Source organism: Pseudonaja textilis, chromosome 12 (assembly GCF_049901715.1).
Source record: "Pseudonaja textilis isolate UNSWEBS1 chromosome 12, rPseTex1.2, whole genome shotgun sequence".
NCBI classification, from domain to species: Eukaryota; Metazoa; Chordata; class Lepidosauria; order Squamata; family Elapidae; genus Pseudonaja; species Pseudonaja textilis.
Window position 1 is genome coordinate 10,249,324 of NC_142001.1, and position 18,326 is coordinate 10,267,649.

Here is an 18,326-nt window from a genome sequence, read left to right on the forward strand (position 1 = left end):
AGATTTTGCAGTATCCTTCCTCTGCCATGCCTACCCATAGAACCGGTAGTAAAAAAAAAATTGAATCCCACCACTGACCGAATGCAAATAGCCGCCTTCTGGTCCATTGACAAGGAAGCCCATTAGAAAGAAAAGAAGAAAATATTTCCCATCGTGCATTGAGGCAAACAATGACTTTAAATTATAACCATTCACCTGCTGAAGTTGTTGGGATCACTTTCCTTTTCATCTCAGCCAGTCTGTTTATTACGTTTTAAGGCCGGGAGAAGGAACGTGTCCATGAGTGCTCTGTAAGTACTTATAAATCTACCTGAAGAGACAGTAAATAAAAAGTAAGACAAAATTAAAAGACACCTGTAAATCAACCTGACTAGAATCCTTGAGTGAAATACAAAAGGAGTTATCTATATCTAGGCTATAAGATAGCATCTAAAAATTAAACAAAACACAATATCCTCTAAAATTTAATAATAATAATAATAATAATAATAATAATAATAATAATAATAATAATAATAATGGTACGTAAGATTTACATAAAGTGCAATCATATATAAAATATATATACAAGGAGCTGCTGATCCAGTTCTACAGAGGAATTATTGAGTCTATCATCTGCACCTCTATAACTGTCTGGTTTGGTTCTGCGACCCAACAGGACAGACACAGACTCCAGAGGATAATTAGGACTGCAGAAAAAACAATTACTACCAACCTGCCTTCAATCAAGGACCTATATACTGCATGAGTCAAAAACAAGGCTGTGAAAATATTTACAGACCCCTCACATCCCAGACATAAACTGTTTCAACTCCTACCCTCAAAACGACGCTACAGAGCACTGCACACCAGACACAAGGACAGTTTTCCCCCAAACACCATCACTCTGCTAAACAAATAATTCCCTCAGCACTGTCCAACTATTTACAAAGTGTACACTACTATTACTATTAATCTTCTCATCACTCCTTATCACCCATCCCCTCCCACTTGTGACTGTATGACTGTAACTTTGTCACTTGTATCCTTACGATTTATATTAACTGTTTCCTAGTATGATTGGATTGTTTATTGTACCCTATGACTATTATTAAGTGTTGTACCTGATGATTCTCGGCTCCTGACGAATGTATCTTTTCTTTTGTGTATACTGAGAATATTTGCACCAAGACAAATTCCTTGTGTATCCAACCACACTTGGCCAATGAAGAATTCTATTCTATTCTATAAAATTAGAAAAGAAAAATGAAAATATCTAAAATTACATAAAATGCATGTATCATACAAGCAGGAACAGGACCCATCCCAAAAAATTTTTGTTAAAGAAGATTTTGTGAGAATCACACTTGGGTGAATTTCTTTCAACAGACTTATACCAACCAATAATGGGACAATTTTTTAATTATTATTTTAAATTAAAATGAATGCAATTAAAATGAAGGGGAGGAATGATAATTATAAAAATAGCTGCTCCAATCTAATTAAAGTGGTTTAGAGTTTCTTTAGAGCAGGGTCACCTGCCACCAAGCCTTTGGATAAATAACTTACAAGTAGCCCAAAGCGAGACAGTTGTTAAGTGAATTTTACCCCATTTTACGACTTTGCTTGATAAGTGAATCACTGCAGTTAAGTTAGTAACATAGTTGTTTAGTGAATCTTATTAAAGGCTTTAAGAGTTGTTAACCTTAGTTTGCGAAGCTTCTTCTCCAGCAACATTGAATTGTTAACTAGGGCACACAAAACCTTTGCCAGACCAATGCTCAAATACAGCTCGTCCAGCTGGAACCCGCGCTGTATATCGGACATTAACACAATTGAGAGACTTCAGAGGTATTTCTCGAGAAAAATTCTCCACTCCTCACAATAGAATTCCCTATGCCTCCAGGATCGAAATTCTGGGCCTGGACAATCTGGAACTGCACCACCTGCAGTCCGATCTAAGCATAGTTCACCAAGTTGTCTACTACAACGTCTTGCCTGTCAACAACTTCTTCAGCCTCAACTACAATAACACAGGGGCAAACAACCGATACAAACTCAAGGTAAACCGCTCCAAACTCGATTGCAGAAAATACGACTTCAGCCACAGAGTGGTCAATGCCTGGAACGCCCTACTTGACTTTGTCATTACAGCCTCACAGCTTTAACCTCAAACTGCCTACTGTGGACTCCCCGCATTCCTAAGGGGTCCTTAAAGGGGACGTGCATAAGCGCACCAATGTGCCTACTGTCCCTGTCTTACTCTCCTCATTTACCTTTGTTCTTGTTTATATTCATACTTATACTTATTATCTTGTCCATGTTTGACAAACAAACAAATAAATACATCTGGCGTTCCCCATTGACTTCGCTTCTCAGAAGGTAGCAAAGGGTGATCACCTGACTCTGTGACACTGCAACCGTCATAAATATGAATCAGTTGCCAAATGTCCACGGAGCTGCTGCTATGAAAAATGGTTGTAAATCACTTTTTTCTGTGCTGTTATAACTTAGAATGGTCGCTAAACAGCAATAAGACTTATATACTGCTTCACAGTGCTTTACCGCCATGTCTAAGTGGTTTATAGAATCAGCCTCTTGCCTCCCAACAATCTGGGTCCTCATTTGACCCACCTAGGAAGGATAGAAAGCTGAGTCAACCTTGAGCTGGTCAGGATCGAACCGCTGGCAGTCAGCAGAATTTAGTGTCGTGCCCCTATTGGAATCTGATTCCAAGGGGGAGGTCGAGCAGGTGACAGGGAGTGGGAGTGTAGCTCCAGTGGCTGTGGAAGAAACTGGGGAAGGGCACAGTCCAGCTGGGCATTCAGAGGAAGACCCAGGCCCACCCCTTCTTCATCCTAGGGCGTGCAGGGAGAAGGGAGCAATGTGAGTTACGTGGGTTACAGGGGAGGAAAGGGCCCTAATTCCCTTCATTAGCTGCAGCTGGGAAAACAGGATTTAAAAAGGGTGTTTGCACACAGCACTTTGCTGGAAGCAAAGCGTGAATTATATTAGTTTGTCAAGGCTTATCTGGGTTCTGGTGTCCTCCCAACTGTGTGTGGTTTGTTATCTTTTGAAGCCTGCAATTTCTTACCCTGCCTTGTCTTGTTAATTGCTGCAGTGTGGTTTGTGTTGATTTTTATTTATAATTTATATGTACTTTGGGTTCGGACTGAATTTCTTCCCTTTAAGGATTGTTTTTGGGAGTGTTTTCTTTTCTCCAGCCGAAAATAACTGGACATTTGGGGCCAAGTTGGAGGTATTAAATGGACTTTACCTACTTTTGTGACTTTGTTGCTTTTGTGCCACGCCCCGGGTCATCACAATTAGCCTGCGATACTGCATTCTAAGCACTATGCCACCACGGCTCTTCTGCTGTAGGTTGAGAACAACCTGTATTTGCTAGTAGAAGTGGCCTAGCCTGGGTACATTGTCTAATCAGATAAATAGGAGTTGAATTGGAGAATACAGACAACTGTGGTTTATTCACACACATCAAGGTTTAACAGATCATGCATTAACATGATGACCATACTACTCATCAGAGTCTTTCTTTTATCAGAAGCAATATTGAAGAAGTGGCTGAGTTTGAACTAAAAATCGGTTCCCAATACGTGTGATTGCATTTCATTTCAAGCCTCGTGAACTTTATGCAAGAAACTATGGTTTTGTGCAATGGGAGAATCAAATGTATTTATTTATTTATTTATATTTATTTATTTACTCAAATGCTTACAATATAATAGAAATAAGAATAAACATAAGTATAAATACATGAAATAGGTACGAATAATTGAGGACACGGATGGTAGGCACGGTTGTGCGCTTATGGACGCCCCTTGCAGACCTCTTAGGAATGGGGTGAGGTCAATAGAGGTTAATTTGAGGGTAAAAGATTGGGGGTTTGAGCAGATGACAACAGAATCAGGTAGTGAGTTCCAGGTATTGACCACTCAGTTGCTGAAATTGTACTTCCTGTAATCAAGTTTGAAGTGATTTACATTTGGTTTATATCTGCTGTGTGCTTTTGTGTTGTTGTGGTTAAAACTGAAATATTCATTAACTGGTAGGACATAGAAACTGATAATTTTATGTACTATGCTTAAGTCCAATCTTAGCTGGCGTAGTTCAAGGTTGTCTAAGCCTAGAATCTCAAGTCTGGTGGTGTAGAATATTTTGTTGCAGAGTGTAGTACTCTTCTTGTAAAATACTTCTGGACTCACTGTATTAATGTCTGATATATCGTAAGGATTCCAAACAGCGGAGCTGTATTCAAGTATTGGTCTAGCAAAGGTTTTGTATATCCTAGTTTGCAAATCAGTATTACCGGAAGATTAGATTTACAACTCTGATTGGAGGATTATATTCGATTTACAACTCAAATTGGAGAATTATACAATGAAGCTTCCTACTTCACCCTCTTCAGATTTTTGTTTTATAATTCCAGGAGTTCTTGTTAGCTGCACAAATGAACGCACGGAGTAAATGAATACAGACATGTGCTACACCCCATTTCTCTTGCTCAGTGTTGTCTGCCGTGGCAGAATGCTGACAAAACAATTCTTCCTTTGCACAAATGTCAGGAAACTGTGTGCAGCTCTGGAGAGCTGAGTTTTGTCTAGCCTCTGAAGTGGAAAGCTGGCATGGCTTTCTCACATCACTAGGTGGCAGGAGTTTCGGATCAGGGTTTGTGGCTTGCCCCTGTTTTTAGGGGTCTGGCAATAGGGAAGAGTAACAACCAGAGGGAATATGCTCAGAGCACCTGACAATTGCAGCGAGACAACTATAGGTTCAAACGTAGAAAATTTTGGCACTAACCACCAGGGAGGAACAGTTGGTGAGGATATTGAAACTTGCAGAGATGGTTAAATTGATTTTCTCGATTACAGAAAACATAATAGCTTCATTTCTGGCTGATTGGGAATATTTTATAGATATTTTGCATGGAGTGGAAACAATGCACTTATAATTTATGGTATGGGGGGAATTGGAAGAAAATTGGACAATAGAAAAACATTGCTTTTTTTCTTTTTGTAATTGTAAAGTAAGAGATAATTTTGTAATTGAACTTGTTGTTTGCTGCAAAGGAAATCAGAAGCTTCTATTTTCTTTTTATTCTTTCTTTCTGCAGCTTTGCTTTCTCTTCTTGTACTTTTTATTCGTTTCTGCGAGTTCTTTGAAAAACCATTTTACTTTTAAATGTATATGCCCTCCGTCTGGCTATCCATAGCAAAACTTTTAATACGTGTTTGTGTGTATGTAACTGTTTGTTGCACAGAACACAGCTCTGTCCATTCAGCACATATTCATGTATTAAGGTTTCCCCTAACTAGTGTTAATCAAGTTTACACATTTTATGGGGTCACACAGCATCCCTCACTGCTAACAAGTGTTACTACTGTTTGCATATTAGGCTAAAATATGGTTGGGCAGTGGACAGTCAGTTGTGTTTGGTGAACCTGGCTTTTGGGGTTTCTCATGTAGAGCTATTGTTTATCAGAAACTGTAGATGGTTTGCAAGGAGTCCATAACCTTAAATTTTAAATTACCTAAAAACAAGAGCAACAGCAACAATCCAGAACAAAATCTTCTCAAGATTGAAATCAAGATTGAGATTTGAATTAGTGCATCTCTGAACTGTGTCAGATGCAAGGGGTCAGGACCACACGTTAAGTTCCAGTTAAGCCGATTTATTGCTTATCCCTATTCACAAGAATCTACTCAACTAAATACCAAATTGGTACTAGATAAAAGTCAATGGAATTCAAGAGGAATCCGACTTCAACCACTTGTGGGAACGAAACGATTCCAGGCTGATTCCTGTCTTGATGCCGCTCCCACGCTCCGCTTGTCCTTCTCCTTCACACTGCCATTGATGGGGTGGGGTATTATGGCCACGACCAGCCTTTTTGGTTTGGTGAACTCTCCTATGATTGGCTGCACTGTGAACCATTGGTGGATTTATTTATTAAATTATTATGTTGCCTGCCTCACTCTTTTGATTGACTCAGGGCGGCTTATAATAGGGTAAAACATAGCTGTACTTTTACGTTTAACAATTAAATCTATCTATCTATCTATCTATCTATCTATCTATCTATCTATCTATCTATCTATCTGCGAAATACTACTCACACATCATCACAAAATCTCCGGAACCGTAAAGCCTACAAACTTGAAATTTGGCACGTATGTTCCTCTTAGCTTCTAGGTGCTTACTAAGAAAGGATTTTTCAAAATGACCATTAGAGCATTCGTATTTTGTATATTATTATTAACACACTCTGATGCTAAGTCGTTGTTGTGGTTCGCTGGCAGCAGGTGTGGACAGCTGAAGTCTCAGAGAGCAAGGACTCAGATGAGGGGCCTGTGTGTGATGCAGGGATGGGGCCAGGACCATCAGGGAGTGGAATGCTGCCTTTGGAGATTGTGGAGCAGCAGTGATGAAGAGGTCCCCGAGGAGCCTGTGCCCAGTGCGCGCAGGGCAGGGCTGCTTGAAAGAAAGAGCAGCTGCAGCAGCATGGGCAACTCGGGAGTAAGGCCGCCCCTCCCTTAAGGGATAAAAACCAGCCTGAGAGACTGGAGTTCGTTGCAGGAAGCAAAGAAATTCTTGCACTTCAAGCCTTGTAGAAGTTCGGACTATCCTGGTTTGTTTGGAAACTTCTGGTTTTGAATATTTCTTGACAACCAGCTCAAGGTTGACTCAGCCTTCCATCCTTCCAAGGTGGGTCAAACGAGGACCCTGATTGTTGGGGGAAATAGGCTGACTCTGTAAAACCGCTTAGAGAAGGTTGTAAAAGCACTATAAAGTGATATATAAGTCTAACTGCCATTGCTATTTTTTCCTTCCTTCCTTCCTTCCTTCCTTCCTTCCTTCCACCCACCCACCCACCCACCCACCCACCCACCCACCCACCCACCCATGTTGTAACTTCAAATAGTCACTGCATGAATGGTTCTAAGTTTGAGGATTAATTAACCTGTACATTATTGTTTCTGATGTGTGTAAAACTAGTCACTGGCTTAGGATGATGTGTGACTCCTTCTCTTGTTCAAGTTGATATTGGAATTTAAAAAAAAAACATGGGCTCAGATCTCATCAGATGATCAGGATCTTTTTCAAGATTGCAGACGATGGTTGGCCTTCAGAAGGTGGAATGTCAATCAGTGTTTCTTCACTTGTTTTGCATGCAAATCTTATTTTCTCTGGCTTCCCCACCCCCTACTCCAACTTGTGCCTGATCAGCAGAGCTGCCAATCACAGGAACAAAGAAGCCATATACCTAATACTTAATAAGGAATATCACATCTTCGAGACATTAGAAACAGATGTCACTTTGTTTCTTCACCGCTGATGTATGTAGCAGAAATGACACTCTAATTAATTTAATGCAGTATAAAAGTACTGATTATTTATCACAGCTGACAATAAAATTAAGAAAACATTCAATTACAATCAGGAGTAATTCATTATTTATTGATTTTGCCTTATGCACATATTAATACAATGCATTTAATTACAGGAAAGGGTATCACCGCTCTGTTGAAAGTCAAGCCTCCGAAATCCATTTAATTAGGCTGCTGGATTTTCATACCCTATTTCTGCAGAGAGCTTTTATATATTAGCAATGCTATTAGGAGTTACCAAGTGTCCCATTCAATGTGCATCCATGACACAAGGCTTCGGTGTGATTAATGTGACATTTTAAAGAGGTCTAGAGCGTCTCTAAGGTTTAGACCCAGAGCTGTGACCTCTTCCAGGTAGCCCGAACCAGAATTTAAACAACAGGTAGTCCTCGACGTGCAACCATCACCAAGCCCAAAATTTCTGTTGCTAAGCGAGACGTTTCTTAAGTGAATTTTACCGACCGATCTTTCTTATCACAATGGTTCACTGCAGTTGTTAAGTTCATAAAACATTCCTATGCCTGTTTTAGTAGTTGCCATAGGGAAGGGGAGGGGGAGAAAGGAAATTTGGAAGAGCAGTTACATTCCAAGTACATTGGTACATTCCAACTCTTTATCTTTAAAAGATTGTAACTAAAATACCAGAGTTTTTGCCCGCGAATGTATTTAATTGGAGAACGTGATAGATGACACCCAGCCTGTGAACGTGCTCATCCATTGGAGAATCTGATTGACAAGACACCCAGGGGGGAGGGGGGGAAAGAGGGTTACAGAGGACTGTAAATGACGTAGGCCAGAGTTGGCTTGCTGTCAAGATTCCAGCAATCGCCCTAATTAAATTATGATTCTCAAGCCAAACTTCAAAAAACTTCAAAAGGATTCATTAGAGGCGACATACAGGGCAATGCCAGTAGGTCGCCTCTAATGAATCCTTTGAAGCTTTTTGAAGATTAGCTTGAGAATCATGATTTAATTAGGGCGATTGCTGGAATCCTGACATTAGTAACATGGTTGTTAAGTGATTCTGGCTTCCTTCTTGTCTTTGCTTGTCAGATGGTTGCAAAAGGGGATCACTACTCCAGGATATTACAATTGTCTGCTATGGCCTGTTGGCCACCGAAAGATTTGTGCCCAAGATCCTGTCGGCTGCCGAAAGATCTGCGCTCAAGATCTTTAGCTAAATTGGGACCAAATCTTCATCTTTTAAGGCTGAAACAAGAGGACATGATTTATGCATTTAGAGAACCCTGGTATCTCATGCTGTGGCCTGTCGACCTCCGACCCCTCCAGCAGCCGAATCAGAGGAGGAGGAGAAGGAGGAGGAGGTGGTGGTATGGGTCAACATCAGGGCAACCTGGGAGCTCCAAGGGAGAAGAGGGAATGGAGCTGGCAGAGAGAGAGAGAGAGAGAGAGACAGAGGCGGAGCCTGGGCTGTCCATCAGCCCTCAGATGGAGAGTCAACAGCCCCCAGATCTGGAGGTGGCTGATGAAGAAGAGGAACAGCTGGGTCCAGTGCTGACGCACAGATGCACAGAAGGCAGAGGAGAGGAGAGCAGTGGAAATCTATGGGCCGGTCCTAGGGAAGGAAGAGCCACCGCTGCTAGTGAGGCCCCACCCTAGCTCTGGGGATAAAAGGCAGGGGGCGGAGATGAATCAGTGTGACAGTTAACTATTCATTTTCTGGCCGGATGGACTTGTTAGCCTGTGAGCCAGCACTCCTAATAAAGGAATCTTCTGAGTTCAGCAGGTTTGTTGCGTTTGGGGAGCTGGGTCCGAACACCGTCGTAAAGATGAGTCAATTGCCAAGTGGCTGAATTTTGATCACGTGACTGTGGGACTTCTGCAACAGTCGTTAAGTGTGAAAACCAGTCATAAGCCACTTGTTCCAGTGCCGTTGTAACTTTGAAACTTTTGAAAGGCTTATCCTTTTGAAATAGATGGCAATTCTCTTTCCCAAATTTTAAAAGAAGCCACACATTTTACTACGTTGCAAACTAAGTTTCCCCTGTGCCTGTTTTGTCCAGTCCTTCTCCAACGGCTGTAAAACAGTCGAATCTCCCTTGTTTATTTTCTCATATTTTATCTTCGCCTCGGATCTATCCATCAGCTTTGATATGTAATGAGAATGCCCTGATATTTTCCCTGGTTGCCAAGACGGAGCAGTGGGGTTAAGAAGTTAGTTTTCTAAAGCTCAAACTGATAAATATTTTAGACTTTAGAATATATTGCTGAAAACCAAAAGGGAATTGCATGATGGATATACATATATATGTGTAATTTCTGAATTCAACCTTGCTTGCTATGGTATTTCCAAAATAACTTAATGAGGTATCAGCTTCTTTGATGAAATGAAAAAAAAGGTTGTATTTGCACAACTTTACAGAATATAAAATAATGGAAGGGATCTTGAAGGTCTTCTAGTCCAACCCCATGCTCAACCATTGACTGTTTCCACTGTCAAGAAATTCCTTCTTAATTCTAGATTGGCTCTCTCTTTAATGAGCTTCCAACCATTATTTCTTGTCCTGCTGCCCGTCCTGAAATGTGCAGTGTGAACCTTGATGCCTGTATCTATTCTTCCCTTTTCTTTAAAGAATTGGATTATTATTATGAACTGTGACTAATCTAAAATATAGATTAAAACTTCATAACATAAATCTGGATCTATGGCAACAAATCTGGGAGAGGAATAAAAAGATCACTCTAGCCAGATCTTATAAAGATAACTTATTTAAGATGTTCTACAGATGGCACCTCCTACCCACCAGATTAGCAAAAATGACTGGTTCCCAATCTCCGACATGCTGAAAATGCTTAAAAGAACGAGGTACTTACTATCATATGTTGTGGGAGTGCAAGAAAATGCAAGAACTTTGGCAAAAAAAAATGGAAATTGATAGAGGAAATGTTAAATTAAAAAATAAATTATACACTAGAAATGTTTTTACTTAGGAATAACAAATGAAAAGTTTAAAAAAGCAGATCTGTATTTAATTATACATATTATCACAGCCGTAAAACTATCGATTGCCCAAACATGGAAATTAAAAGAAATACTTAATGATGAAATAATAAAAAAAAATTCTATATTGCACTGAGTTAGATAGCTTAACATTAGAACTGAAGGAACGAGATTCTTCAGAATTCTATGAAATATGGAAGAAATTTTATAATTGGAGGGATATGAAAGGAAGTCAAAAAAAAATGTAAAATAGAAATCAAAGAAAGAGTTTATACTACAATAAAACACCTAAGATGGAAATTAATATGAAGAATTATAATGTAAAGATGTATATAGATGTGTGTGTGTATGTTATATTGTTTGATGACATTCTGATTATAATAATGTAAAGACAGCTGATATATGTCAAAAGATCACCATGTTCAAATGTTTTTAAACCTTAATTTTCAATAAAAAATTATTTTAAAAAATAAAAATAAAATATAGAGTAAAACCACTGTGGCTCAGTAATTTTAAGATGTGTGGTCTTCCAACTCCTGGAATTCTGGAACATCTTCAAATTCCAGAAATATTGGGAAGATACCTATGAGGTAGAAGAAGTAATCCCTTCCAAAATTAATAATTTTCAGGAAATTTGTCAAATCTTTAATGTTAGTTATGGCTCATAGATACCATGTGACGCCTTCTTTGTTTCTCATTTTCTTATACCAAATTATTGTTGCTTTATATTTGATATCTCATCAACAGCTGTACACTTAATTTTTTTTTTTTTTAAAAAAAGGATGCTGGGCTGTAAATAATCAAGATTATACAATCTGAAGAGAAACCCTTCACCCCCATAAAAGCCTCCGTAACAGACACAGTCAAATCTCCCACTCCTGGGCAAGTCTGCTAATAAGAAGCAAAGAGCTAAAGAACTTGTCAAAAAGCTACAGCTCTCTAAGAATAACTACCTTCTGATAAAGCCAAGACAGGGGAATTTGCAAATGTTAAAAGACTCCTTGGAAGCCAGCAAAGTACCCAAATTAAATCGTTGGTTGCAAATGTAACAGATTGTTCTCAGAATCTGTATGAACAGACTTAACGTTGGATGTTGGAATACCAGGAGCACAGTCCTATCTTCCTTAGGTAAATGATCATTTTTAAGAATTGAAGCCTTGTGAATTCAACAGAACTGTCATAGATGACAGGGGAGACATGATAGCAGTCTTCCAATATTTGAGGGGCTGCCACAGAGAGGAGAAAGGGGGTCAGGTTGTTTTCTAAAGTACCTGAAGGCCAGACAAGGAATAATGGATGGAAACTGAACAAGGAGAGATTCAACCTGAAAATAAGGACACATTTTCTGACAGCGAGACCAGCAATCAACAAGGTCCTTTCCAACTCTTAATCTGTTAAATTCAGTTTTTGGGGATGCACTAAACGATCGTGTAGGCTAAACTCACTTAATATGTAACTGGCTAGTTCAGTGTTATTTATGCAAACCCAGTCAACTTTTTGTACAGTATAAAAAAAGATTGACACATTCAAGCCATTTATCTTTTCAACAGCCCTGAAGATTCGGTTTTCAGATTTTTGACAGAAAAAATCAAGGCCCGGACCACCCAAAATTTCTAATTGAGAGAATTAGCCCCCATTTTTTTAAACATCCTGTCCACTTTTAAGCGTTGAATCTTTAATTCTAAACAAGACCCGTGCAAAGATCTTCAGACAGGAAATATAAAACCTAATTTATAGGTTTTGCCCTGTTGTTGTTTTCCTTCCTTCCTTCCTTCCCTTTCAAGGAATTTTGTTCCTCTCCTCAGACTATCAAATTCCTTGCTCTTGGGATCCCCCCCCTTCCTCTGCCCCGACTTTAATGCTTTCCATAAGCTAAATAGATTTCTAAATAAGGATGAGTTTTTGCAAGGCCAATGGAAGCCTTGAGCATCAATTCCTTTTCGTGTCAAGAGTGGCATGAAGCAATATAAAATCATAAAGGCTGTATAAAAACAGTAGCCTTGAGAAGCAACTATCCGTGGAAAAAGAGAACCGCACTTCTCCATGCTCAGGAAATGCTCAAGGTTTGTAAATTAATGCCCAGCTCACCTGTTCGTAGAGCAGCGACCCCCAAACTTTTGGGTGCCAGGGACCGGTTCCGTGGAGAGAGATTTTCCCGTGGCCCAGAGGGAGCCTGGTTTTGCATGCTGCCTGCATCCTACGGATGAGGCATCTCTTGTATGCACGGCCCGGTTTCTGGCATGCCGTGGCCCCGTGCCGGTCCATGGACCGAGAGCTGGGGACCAGTGGTGGGATTCCAAATGTTTTCCTACCGGTTCTATGAAAGCATGCTTTGCGCGCGCGCGTAGCAATCAAAAACCACCCTCTGTCGGCACTGGTAAGCTGAGCTGCTGTTTAGCTCAGCTGAGGCACAGTAATCCGCTCTGCCACACAATTCAGCTGAGCTAAAAAAAACCAAGAGAATATAGGACGGGATAGGGTGGGGCAGTGGTGGGATTGATTTTTTTTTATTATTACTGGTACTGTGGGCATGGCAGGGGGAGGATATCGTAAAATCTCCAGTCAGAGGTGGTATTTGCCGATTCTCTGAACTACTCAACATTTCCACTACCGGTTCTCCAGAACTGGTCCGAACCAGCTGTCAAGCCTGCATGGATTGCTTTTATTTTGAAAGTGACTGCTTTTCCCCCAATTGATATATGTGGTTGCATGCCAGTGGTGGGATTCAAAAAAATGTACTACTGGTTCTGTGGGCAAGGTTTGGTGGGTGTGGTGTGGCTTGTTGAGCGTGGCTTGGTGGGTGTGGCAGGGGAAGGATACTGTAGAATCCCATTCCCACCCCACTCCTGGGGGAAGGTTACTGCAAAATCCCCCTTCCCTCCCCACCCCACTAACCTGCTTTCCAGCTCCGTTCTCTTACGCAGGGCAACCAAAGAAGACACAGAAGTTTATCTGGGACTCAATGAGAGGCAGAGAAGAGATGCGATTGGTGGGGCCAGTCAGAGGTGGGATTTGCCAGTTCTCCGAACTACTCAAAATTTCCACAACCGGTACGGTAGAACCGGTTCGAACCGACTGAAAACCACCTCTGTTGGGGACTTCTGTCGTAGAGAACCTGACACCTTACCTGGTGGGATCAGTTTGTAATTCTGCATAGAAAAAGGCAATGGAGAGGGCTTACACAAAGAACACAGGTTTAAAATCATAGGTGTGCTTTCCAACTCTTTCAGGTAAGACCGTGTTTAGAGGCAGCTGATCTCTGACTCACAATTGCAATTGCTGGCTACCTTCATCTTGGAATATCTGATACAAGCATTCCAGTTGATACAGGGGTGAATTCAGTCCGCCTGTGGCTGGACCGGCAAGGCTGCGATTGTAGTCCTGCCATCGGTCTATTCTCACTACAGATTAGCCAACTGTAATTGGGCTTCACTCTTGTAAACCACTTAGGGAGAACTTTTTTAAAAAAACGGATTTAAGTTGGTGCAAATAATGTACCGTGTAACCGTATGATTGAAACGCCCTCTGTGGTTTAGTTCTTCATTTGGGCTACACAAGTTCACAGCAGGCAGTTGCACAGCTCAAAGCGTGGGAATCCCTGTAATACAGAGATTGAAAGTTGATAGGATAGGATAGAAAACAGAATAGAAAATAGAATAGAATATAGAATAGAAAATAGAATAGAATAGAGAAAATAGAACTGAGTATAGAAAATAAAATAGAATTAATAAAATAGAATATAATAAGAATAAAATGAATAGAGTAGAATATGGAGAATGGAATAAGAATAGAATAGAATAGAATAAGAATAGAATGCAGAATAAGAATAGAATAGAATGCAGAATAAAATAGAATATAGAATAGAAAATAGAAAATACAATAGAATTATTAAAATAGAATAGGGTAGGGTAGGATAGAATAGGAATAAAAAGAATAGAATAGAGTAACATAGAATATGAATTAGGAATAGAATATAATACAGAGAAGGGAATAAGAATAGAATAGAATTAGAATTGAATGGAATAGAATAGAATAGAATTAGAATGGAATAGAATAGAATATTGGAATGAAGAATAGAAATAGAAATAGAAATAGAATGGAATGGAATAGAATAGAATGGAATAGAATAGAATAGGCTTTATTGGCCAAGTATGATTTGGCAAGGAATTTGTCTCTGGTACGTAAGCTCAGAGTGTACATGCAAAACAAAATAACAATAATCAACACAGGATAATAATTATAATTCTTAATTAAATATTTAATTATTTAAAGGTAGGCCTTGACTTACAAGCATTGTTTAGCAACTGTTCAAAGTTACGATGGCAGTGAAAAATGTGATTTGTGACCAGTTCTTGCACTTATGACTGTTGCAGCCTTATGGTCAAGTGAGCAAATGCTGGGTGCTTGGCCAACTGATACGTCTGCGCTTCACATTTTTGAGCCTTGTCTGCTATTCTAAACCATGTTTTACAGCTTAGCAATCTTGGGTGAATCAAGCAAACCATGGTTAGTCCTACGTAAGGTTACAGATCTAGATCGCAATGCCACAGTGCATTTTCTGCGTTATTTCTGCTGCCATCCTGCCGGCAGTTATCCAGAGTTTTGCAACCCGGGCTGAAAGTGGCTGACCAATCAATGCTTAATAATGTCTGAATGCAGCTCTACTAGGCGTTTAGCCATCTTCTCCAGTCTTTGGAAACTAAAGTCTGGCTTGTTCGACGGTGCTGTGTGTGGCTTGAAAAAAAGTTACTGGCACATTTGCACATGGCAAACCCCATCGCAAGGCAGGCTCGGCCTTTAGCGTTTGTTGTGTGAATGCAGCAGCAACTCTGGTTAGAACGTAGAATAACAGAGTTGGAAGGGACCTTGGAGGTCATCTAGGCCAACCCCCTGCTCGAGCAGGAGAGTCTATCCCAAACATTAGCCTCTAGCTAGGATTGAACTGCCAGCCTCTTGATTGTGAGGTGCAGGGAAGCCAAGGCTGGTTTGTGCGTGCAAAAGAAGGGTACCATTTGTAGGAAGCCCCTTTTCCTAGAAGAATGAAATCGTTCGGGATCTACTAAACGGGGAAACATTCTTAAGGAATTGAAGACTTGCCATCTCAAGGCTGCGTCTACTATCCGATCTCGCTTCCTCCCAAGTCTCAACCCCTTCCACAAGTTTCCTCGCCCCGCCGAGCGCGTGTCCTCCGCCGGCTTCTCTCCAGCTTTGTCCCTCGCCCCTTCCCCACATCCACAGGCGATCCTCCAAGCGTTTTTCTGTTCCCCCAAGCGGGCTGGTCCCAAGGGTTACCCCCTCCACGCGCAAAGGAGCCCCGCGCCTCGCTGCCGGAAAGACACGTGTAAACTCATGCAGATGGTTGATGTGTGTTGTGTGTGTTGTGTGTTCTCTCTCTGTGTGTGTTTATCACACACACACCCCAGCCCTCTCAACTTGGCGCCCGTCCCCAGAAGCCTCCTTAACTTCCCCTCTGCCTCTTTTTAACTTGTCCATCTGGCCGCTCCATCTCCAACCGGGCGCCCGCAGCAAGGAAAGCCAGGCGAGAGAGAGAGAGAGAGAGAGAGAGAGAGAGAAAACCTCCTGAGGCTTCTGCAAAAGCCCCCTCCACTCCGGCTGGGACCCCTTACCAGCGCTCCGGGTGGGAGGAGCGAGGGAAGGACCCCTCCCACCTTTCTACGCCCCCCCCCCAGCCCGGAGCGCGGTGTGTGCGTGTGTGTGTGTGTGTATATCTATCTATCCATCCATCTATCTATCTATCGAGAGGGAAGGGCGGGCAGAGGGAGGGAAGAGGAGAGGGGGGCGAGGAGGCGCCTGGGCGGGCAAGCAGGCTGCTTCTCGGCGCTCCCCGGGGAAAGGGGCGGGTCGTGGGCGGGGCCGGGCCAGGGTCGGTCCAAACCCCTCCCCCTCCCCCCACATCCCTCCCTCCCCCCCCCCTTTGCATCGCTCGCCGGCTGCTTTCGCCTCCTTTCCTCGAGGAAGCGGCAAACAGTTTGGAGGAAAAAGTGGAGCCGGCCGGGTTGGATGCGGCTGCCGACGCCGACGCCGAGGCAGGCGGCCGGGGCGGAGGGGTAGAGAGCATGGCCGTGTCTTCTCCCCCGAGCATTCCCGCAACTTCCAACCCCGGAGGAGGAGGAGGAGGAGGAGGAAGCAGCGGCGGAGCAGGAGGCGGCGGAGGCTGCAGCGGCGGCAGCAGCAGCAGCGGCGGTGGAAGCAGCAGTAGCACCAGCAGCAGCAGCAGCAGCAGCGCGGGGGGCTCGGCCGGGTTGTTCCGGCCGGACCCTCTTTATGCCCCCAGCCCCTCCGAGTCCCCGCGGCTGGCCGGCGGCGGCAGCTGCAGCGGCGGCGGCGGCGGCGGGAGCCTCCTCCACGGCTTCATCTCCAACGCGGCGCCCGCGGGCGGCGGGGGGCTCCTGGGGGTCGCGGCCGGCGGAGGAGGAGGCGGCGTCGGCGGAGCAGCAGCGGCAGCGCCGGCGGCGGGGGTCTCCGGGGCCTCGGCGCCGTCGGGTCCGCTGGTGGGCAACGAGTGCAAGATGGTGGACCTGCACGGGGTGAAGGTGGCCTCCTTCGTGGTGGACGGGCAGGAGCTCATCTGCCTGCCGCAGGTCTTCGACCTCTTCCTCAAGCACCTGGTCGGCGGGCTGCACACCGTCTACACCAAGCTGAAGCGGCTGGACATCGCGCCCGTCGTGTGCACCGTGGAGCAAGTGCGCATCCTGCGCGGGCTGGGCGCCATCCAGCCGGGCGTCAACCGGTGCAAGCTCATCACGCGCAAAGACTTCGAAACTTTGTACAGCGACTGCACCAACGCCAGGTGAGCGCCTGTGTGTGTGTGAGAGAGAAAAACCCCTTCCCCGTTTGGGAAGCGGGGGCAGAGAGGGAGAAAGCAGCCCCTTCGGACGCCGGGAAACAGAAGGGGTTAAAAAAAAAACCCTCCTGGGCGAGAGAAATCGCTTCCGAACGTGTGAATAGGGGTTACGGGCGTGCCGGGGTGCTTAACGCGGGCACGCGAGAGGTCGCGCTCCGTGGCACGGGTCTCTTTAACGGGTACTTTGGGATTCCCCCTCCACCGTCCACCCCCGGTTGGAAATTAGGAAACAATTCCGGCTAGCGGCTCTTGGCCTTTCGAAAGTAATTCACACGATATCATAGTAAACACATGAAAGAAAGAAAGAAAGAAAGAAAGGAAAGGGAGGGGGGGGAGAGAGAGGAAGGAAGGAAGGAAGGAAGAAAGAAAGAAAGAAAGAAAGAAAGAAAGAAAGAAAGCAAGCCAGGATCTGCATCTCTTCTGGCATTTGGGACCTTTAGAGGAGACAGTCTGTGAAGAAGGCTTTTTTTTTGTGGGGGCAGGAAATTTGACACCTGGAATAGTGGACAAGTGGGGAATTTAAGAGTGGGAAACTTCAAATCCCCCCCCCTCTGGATTTGGAGGGGCTATTCATTCCGAGAAAAAGAAGATACTTTTCTAGGAAGTCCGAGGTCCCCCCACAAAGGCTTTGTCTGGGGACAGAGACCCAAAACTTTCTGGCTGTGAAAATTTACCGGCCTTTGGGAAGGCAAAGGGGAGGGAGTCGAGAAGGGGTGAGGAGAAGGGAGGTTGATGGTGTGGTCCAACTTCTAAGCAAGTTTCTGGGGAATTGGGGCCCGTCCCGCCTGTAAAAAGACGCCTCTTTGAGTTGGTGCCCTAAGCTGGGTTGTACAAAAGAACTTTACTGAAGCTGGTTGCAAAACACAGGATTTGCCCGCCACTTATTAAAACCCCGTGCGCGTGTGTACAATGTGGAGCTAAGCCCATGCTTTAAAAATAAGGGGGCATTTGGTTTCCGGCAGGGCTGTTTGCAGGACATATTCCTTTGCACTCTTGCCTGCAAGCAAGCGGGAGTGGGACACAGACTTTGGGATTTAAGGCCAGTTGCACACGATGCTTTAAAATAAGTTCCACTTTTTGCTTCTTTTTAAAAAGACGCCTCTGGGTACTTTA

At 43.3% G+C, this 18,326-nt stretch overlaps 2 protein-coding genes across 3 annotated transcripts in view; one reads left to right on the forward strand and one right to left on the reverse strand.

Annotated features, from left to right (window-relative positions):
• The window catches only part of CHM (CHM Rab escort protein), an 86,009-nt gene extending 73,374 nt beyond the window's left edge, over positions 1–12,635 (reverse strand). The window contains exons 1-2 of the mRNA XM_087940985.1: positions 12,437–12,635; positions 196–310 (exon numbers count right to left, since the gene is read on the reverse strand). Coding sequence (XP_087797111.1) covers positions 196–229 — 34 coding nt within the window. The 5' untranslated portion in view covers positions 230–310; positions 12,437–12,635. The remainder of the gene's footprint in view (positions 1–195; positions 311–12,436) is intronic.
• A 3,642-nt stretch (positions 12,636–16,277) lies between these two features.
• Positions 16,278–18,326, forward strand: part of DACH2 (dachshund family transcription factor 2) — a 284,817-nt gene continuing 282,768 nt past the window's right edge. For both annotated transcript variants that reach the window (XM_087940987.1, XM_087940989.1), the window contains exon 1: positions 16,278–17,159. In XM_087940987.1, coding sequence (XP_087797113.1) covers positions 16,426–17,159 — 734 coding nt within the window. In that variant the 5' untranslated portion in view covers positions 16,278–16,425. The remainder of the gene's footprint in view (positions 17,160–18,326) is intronic.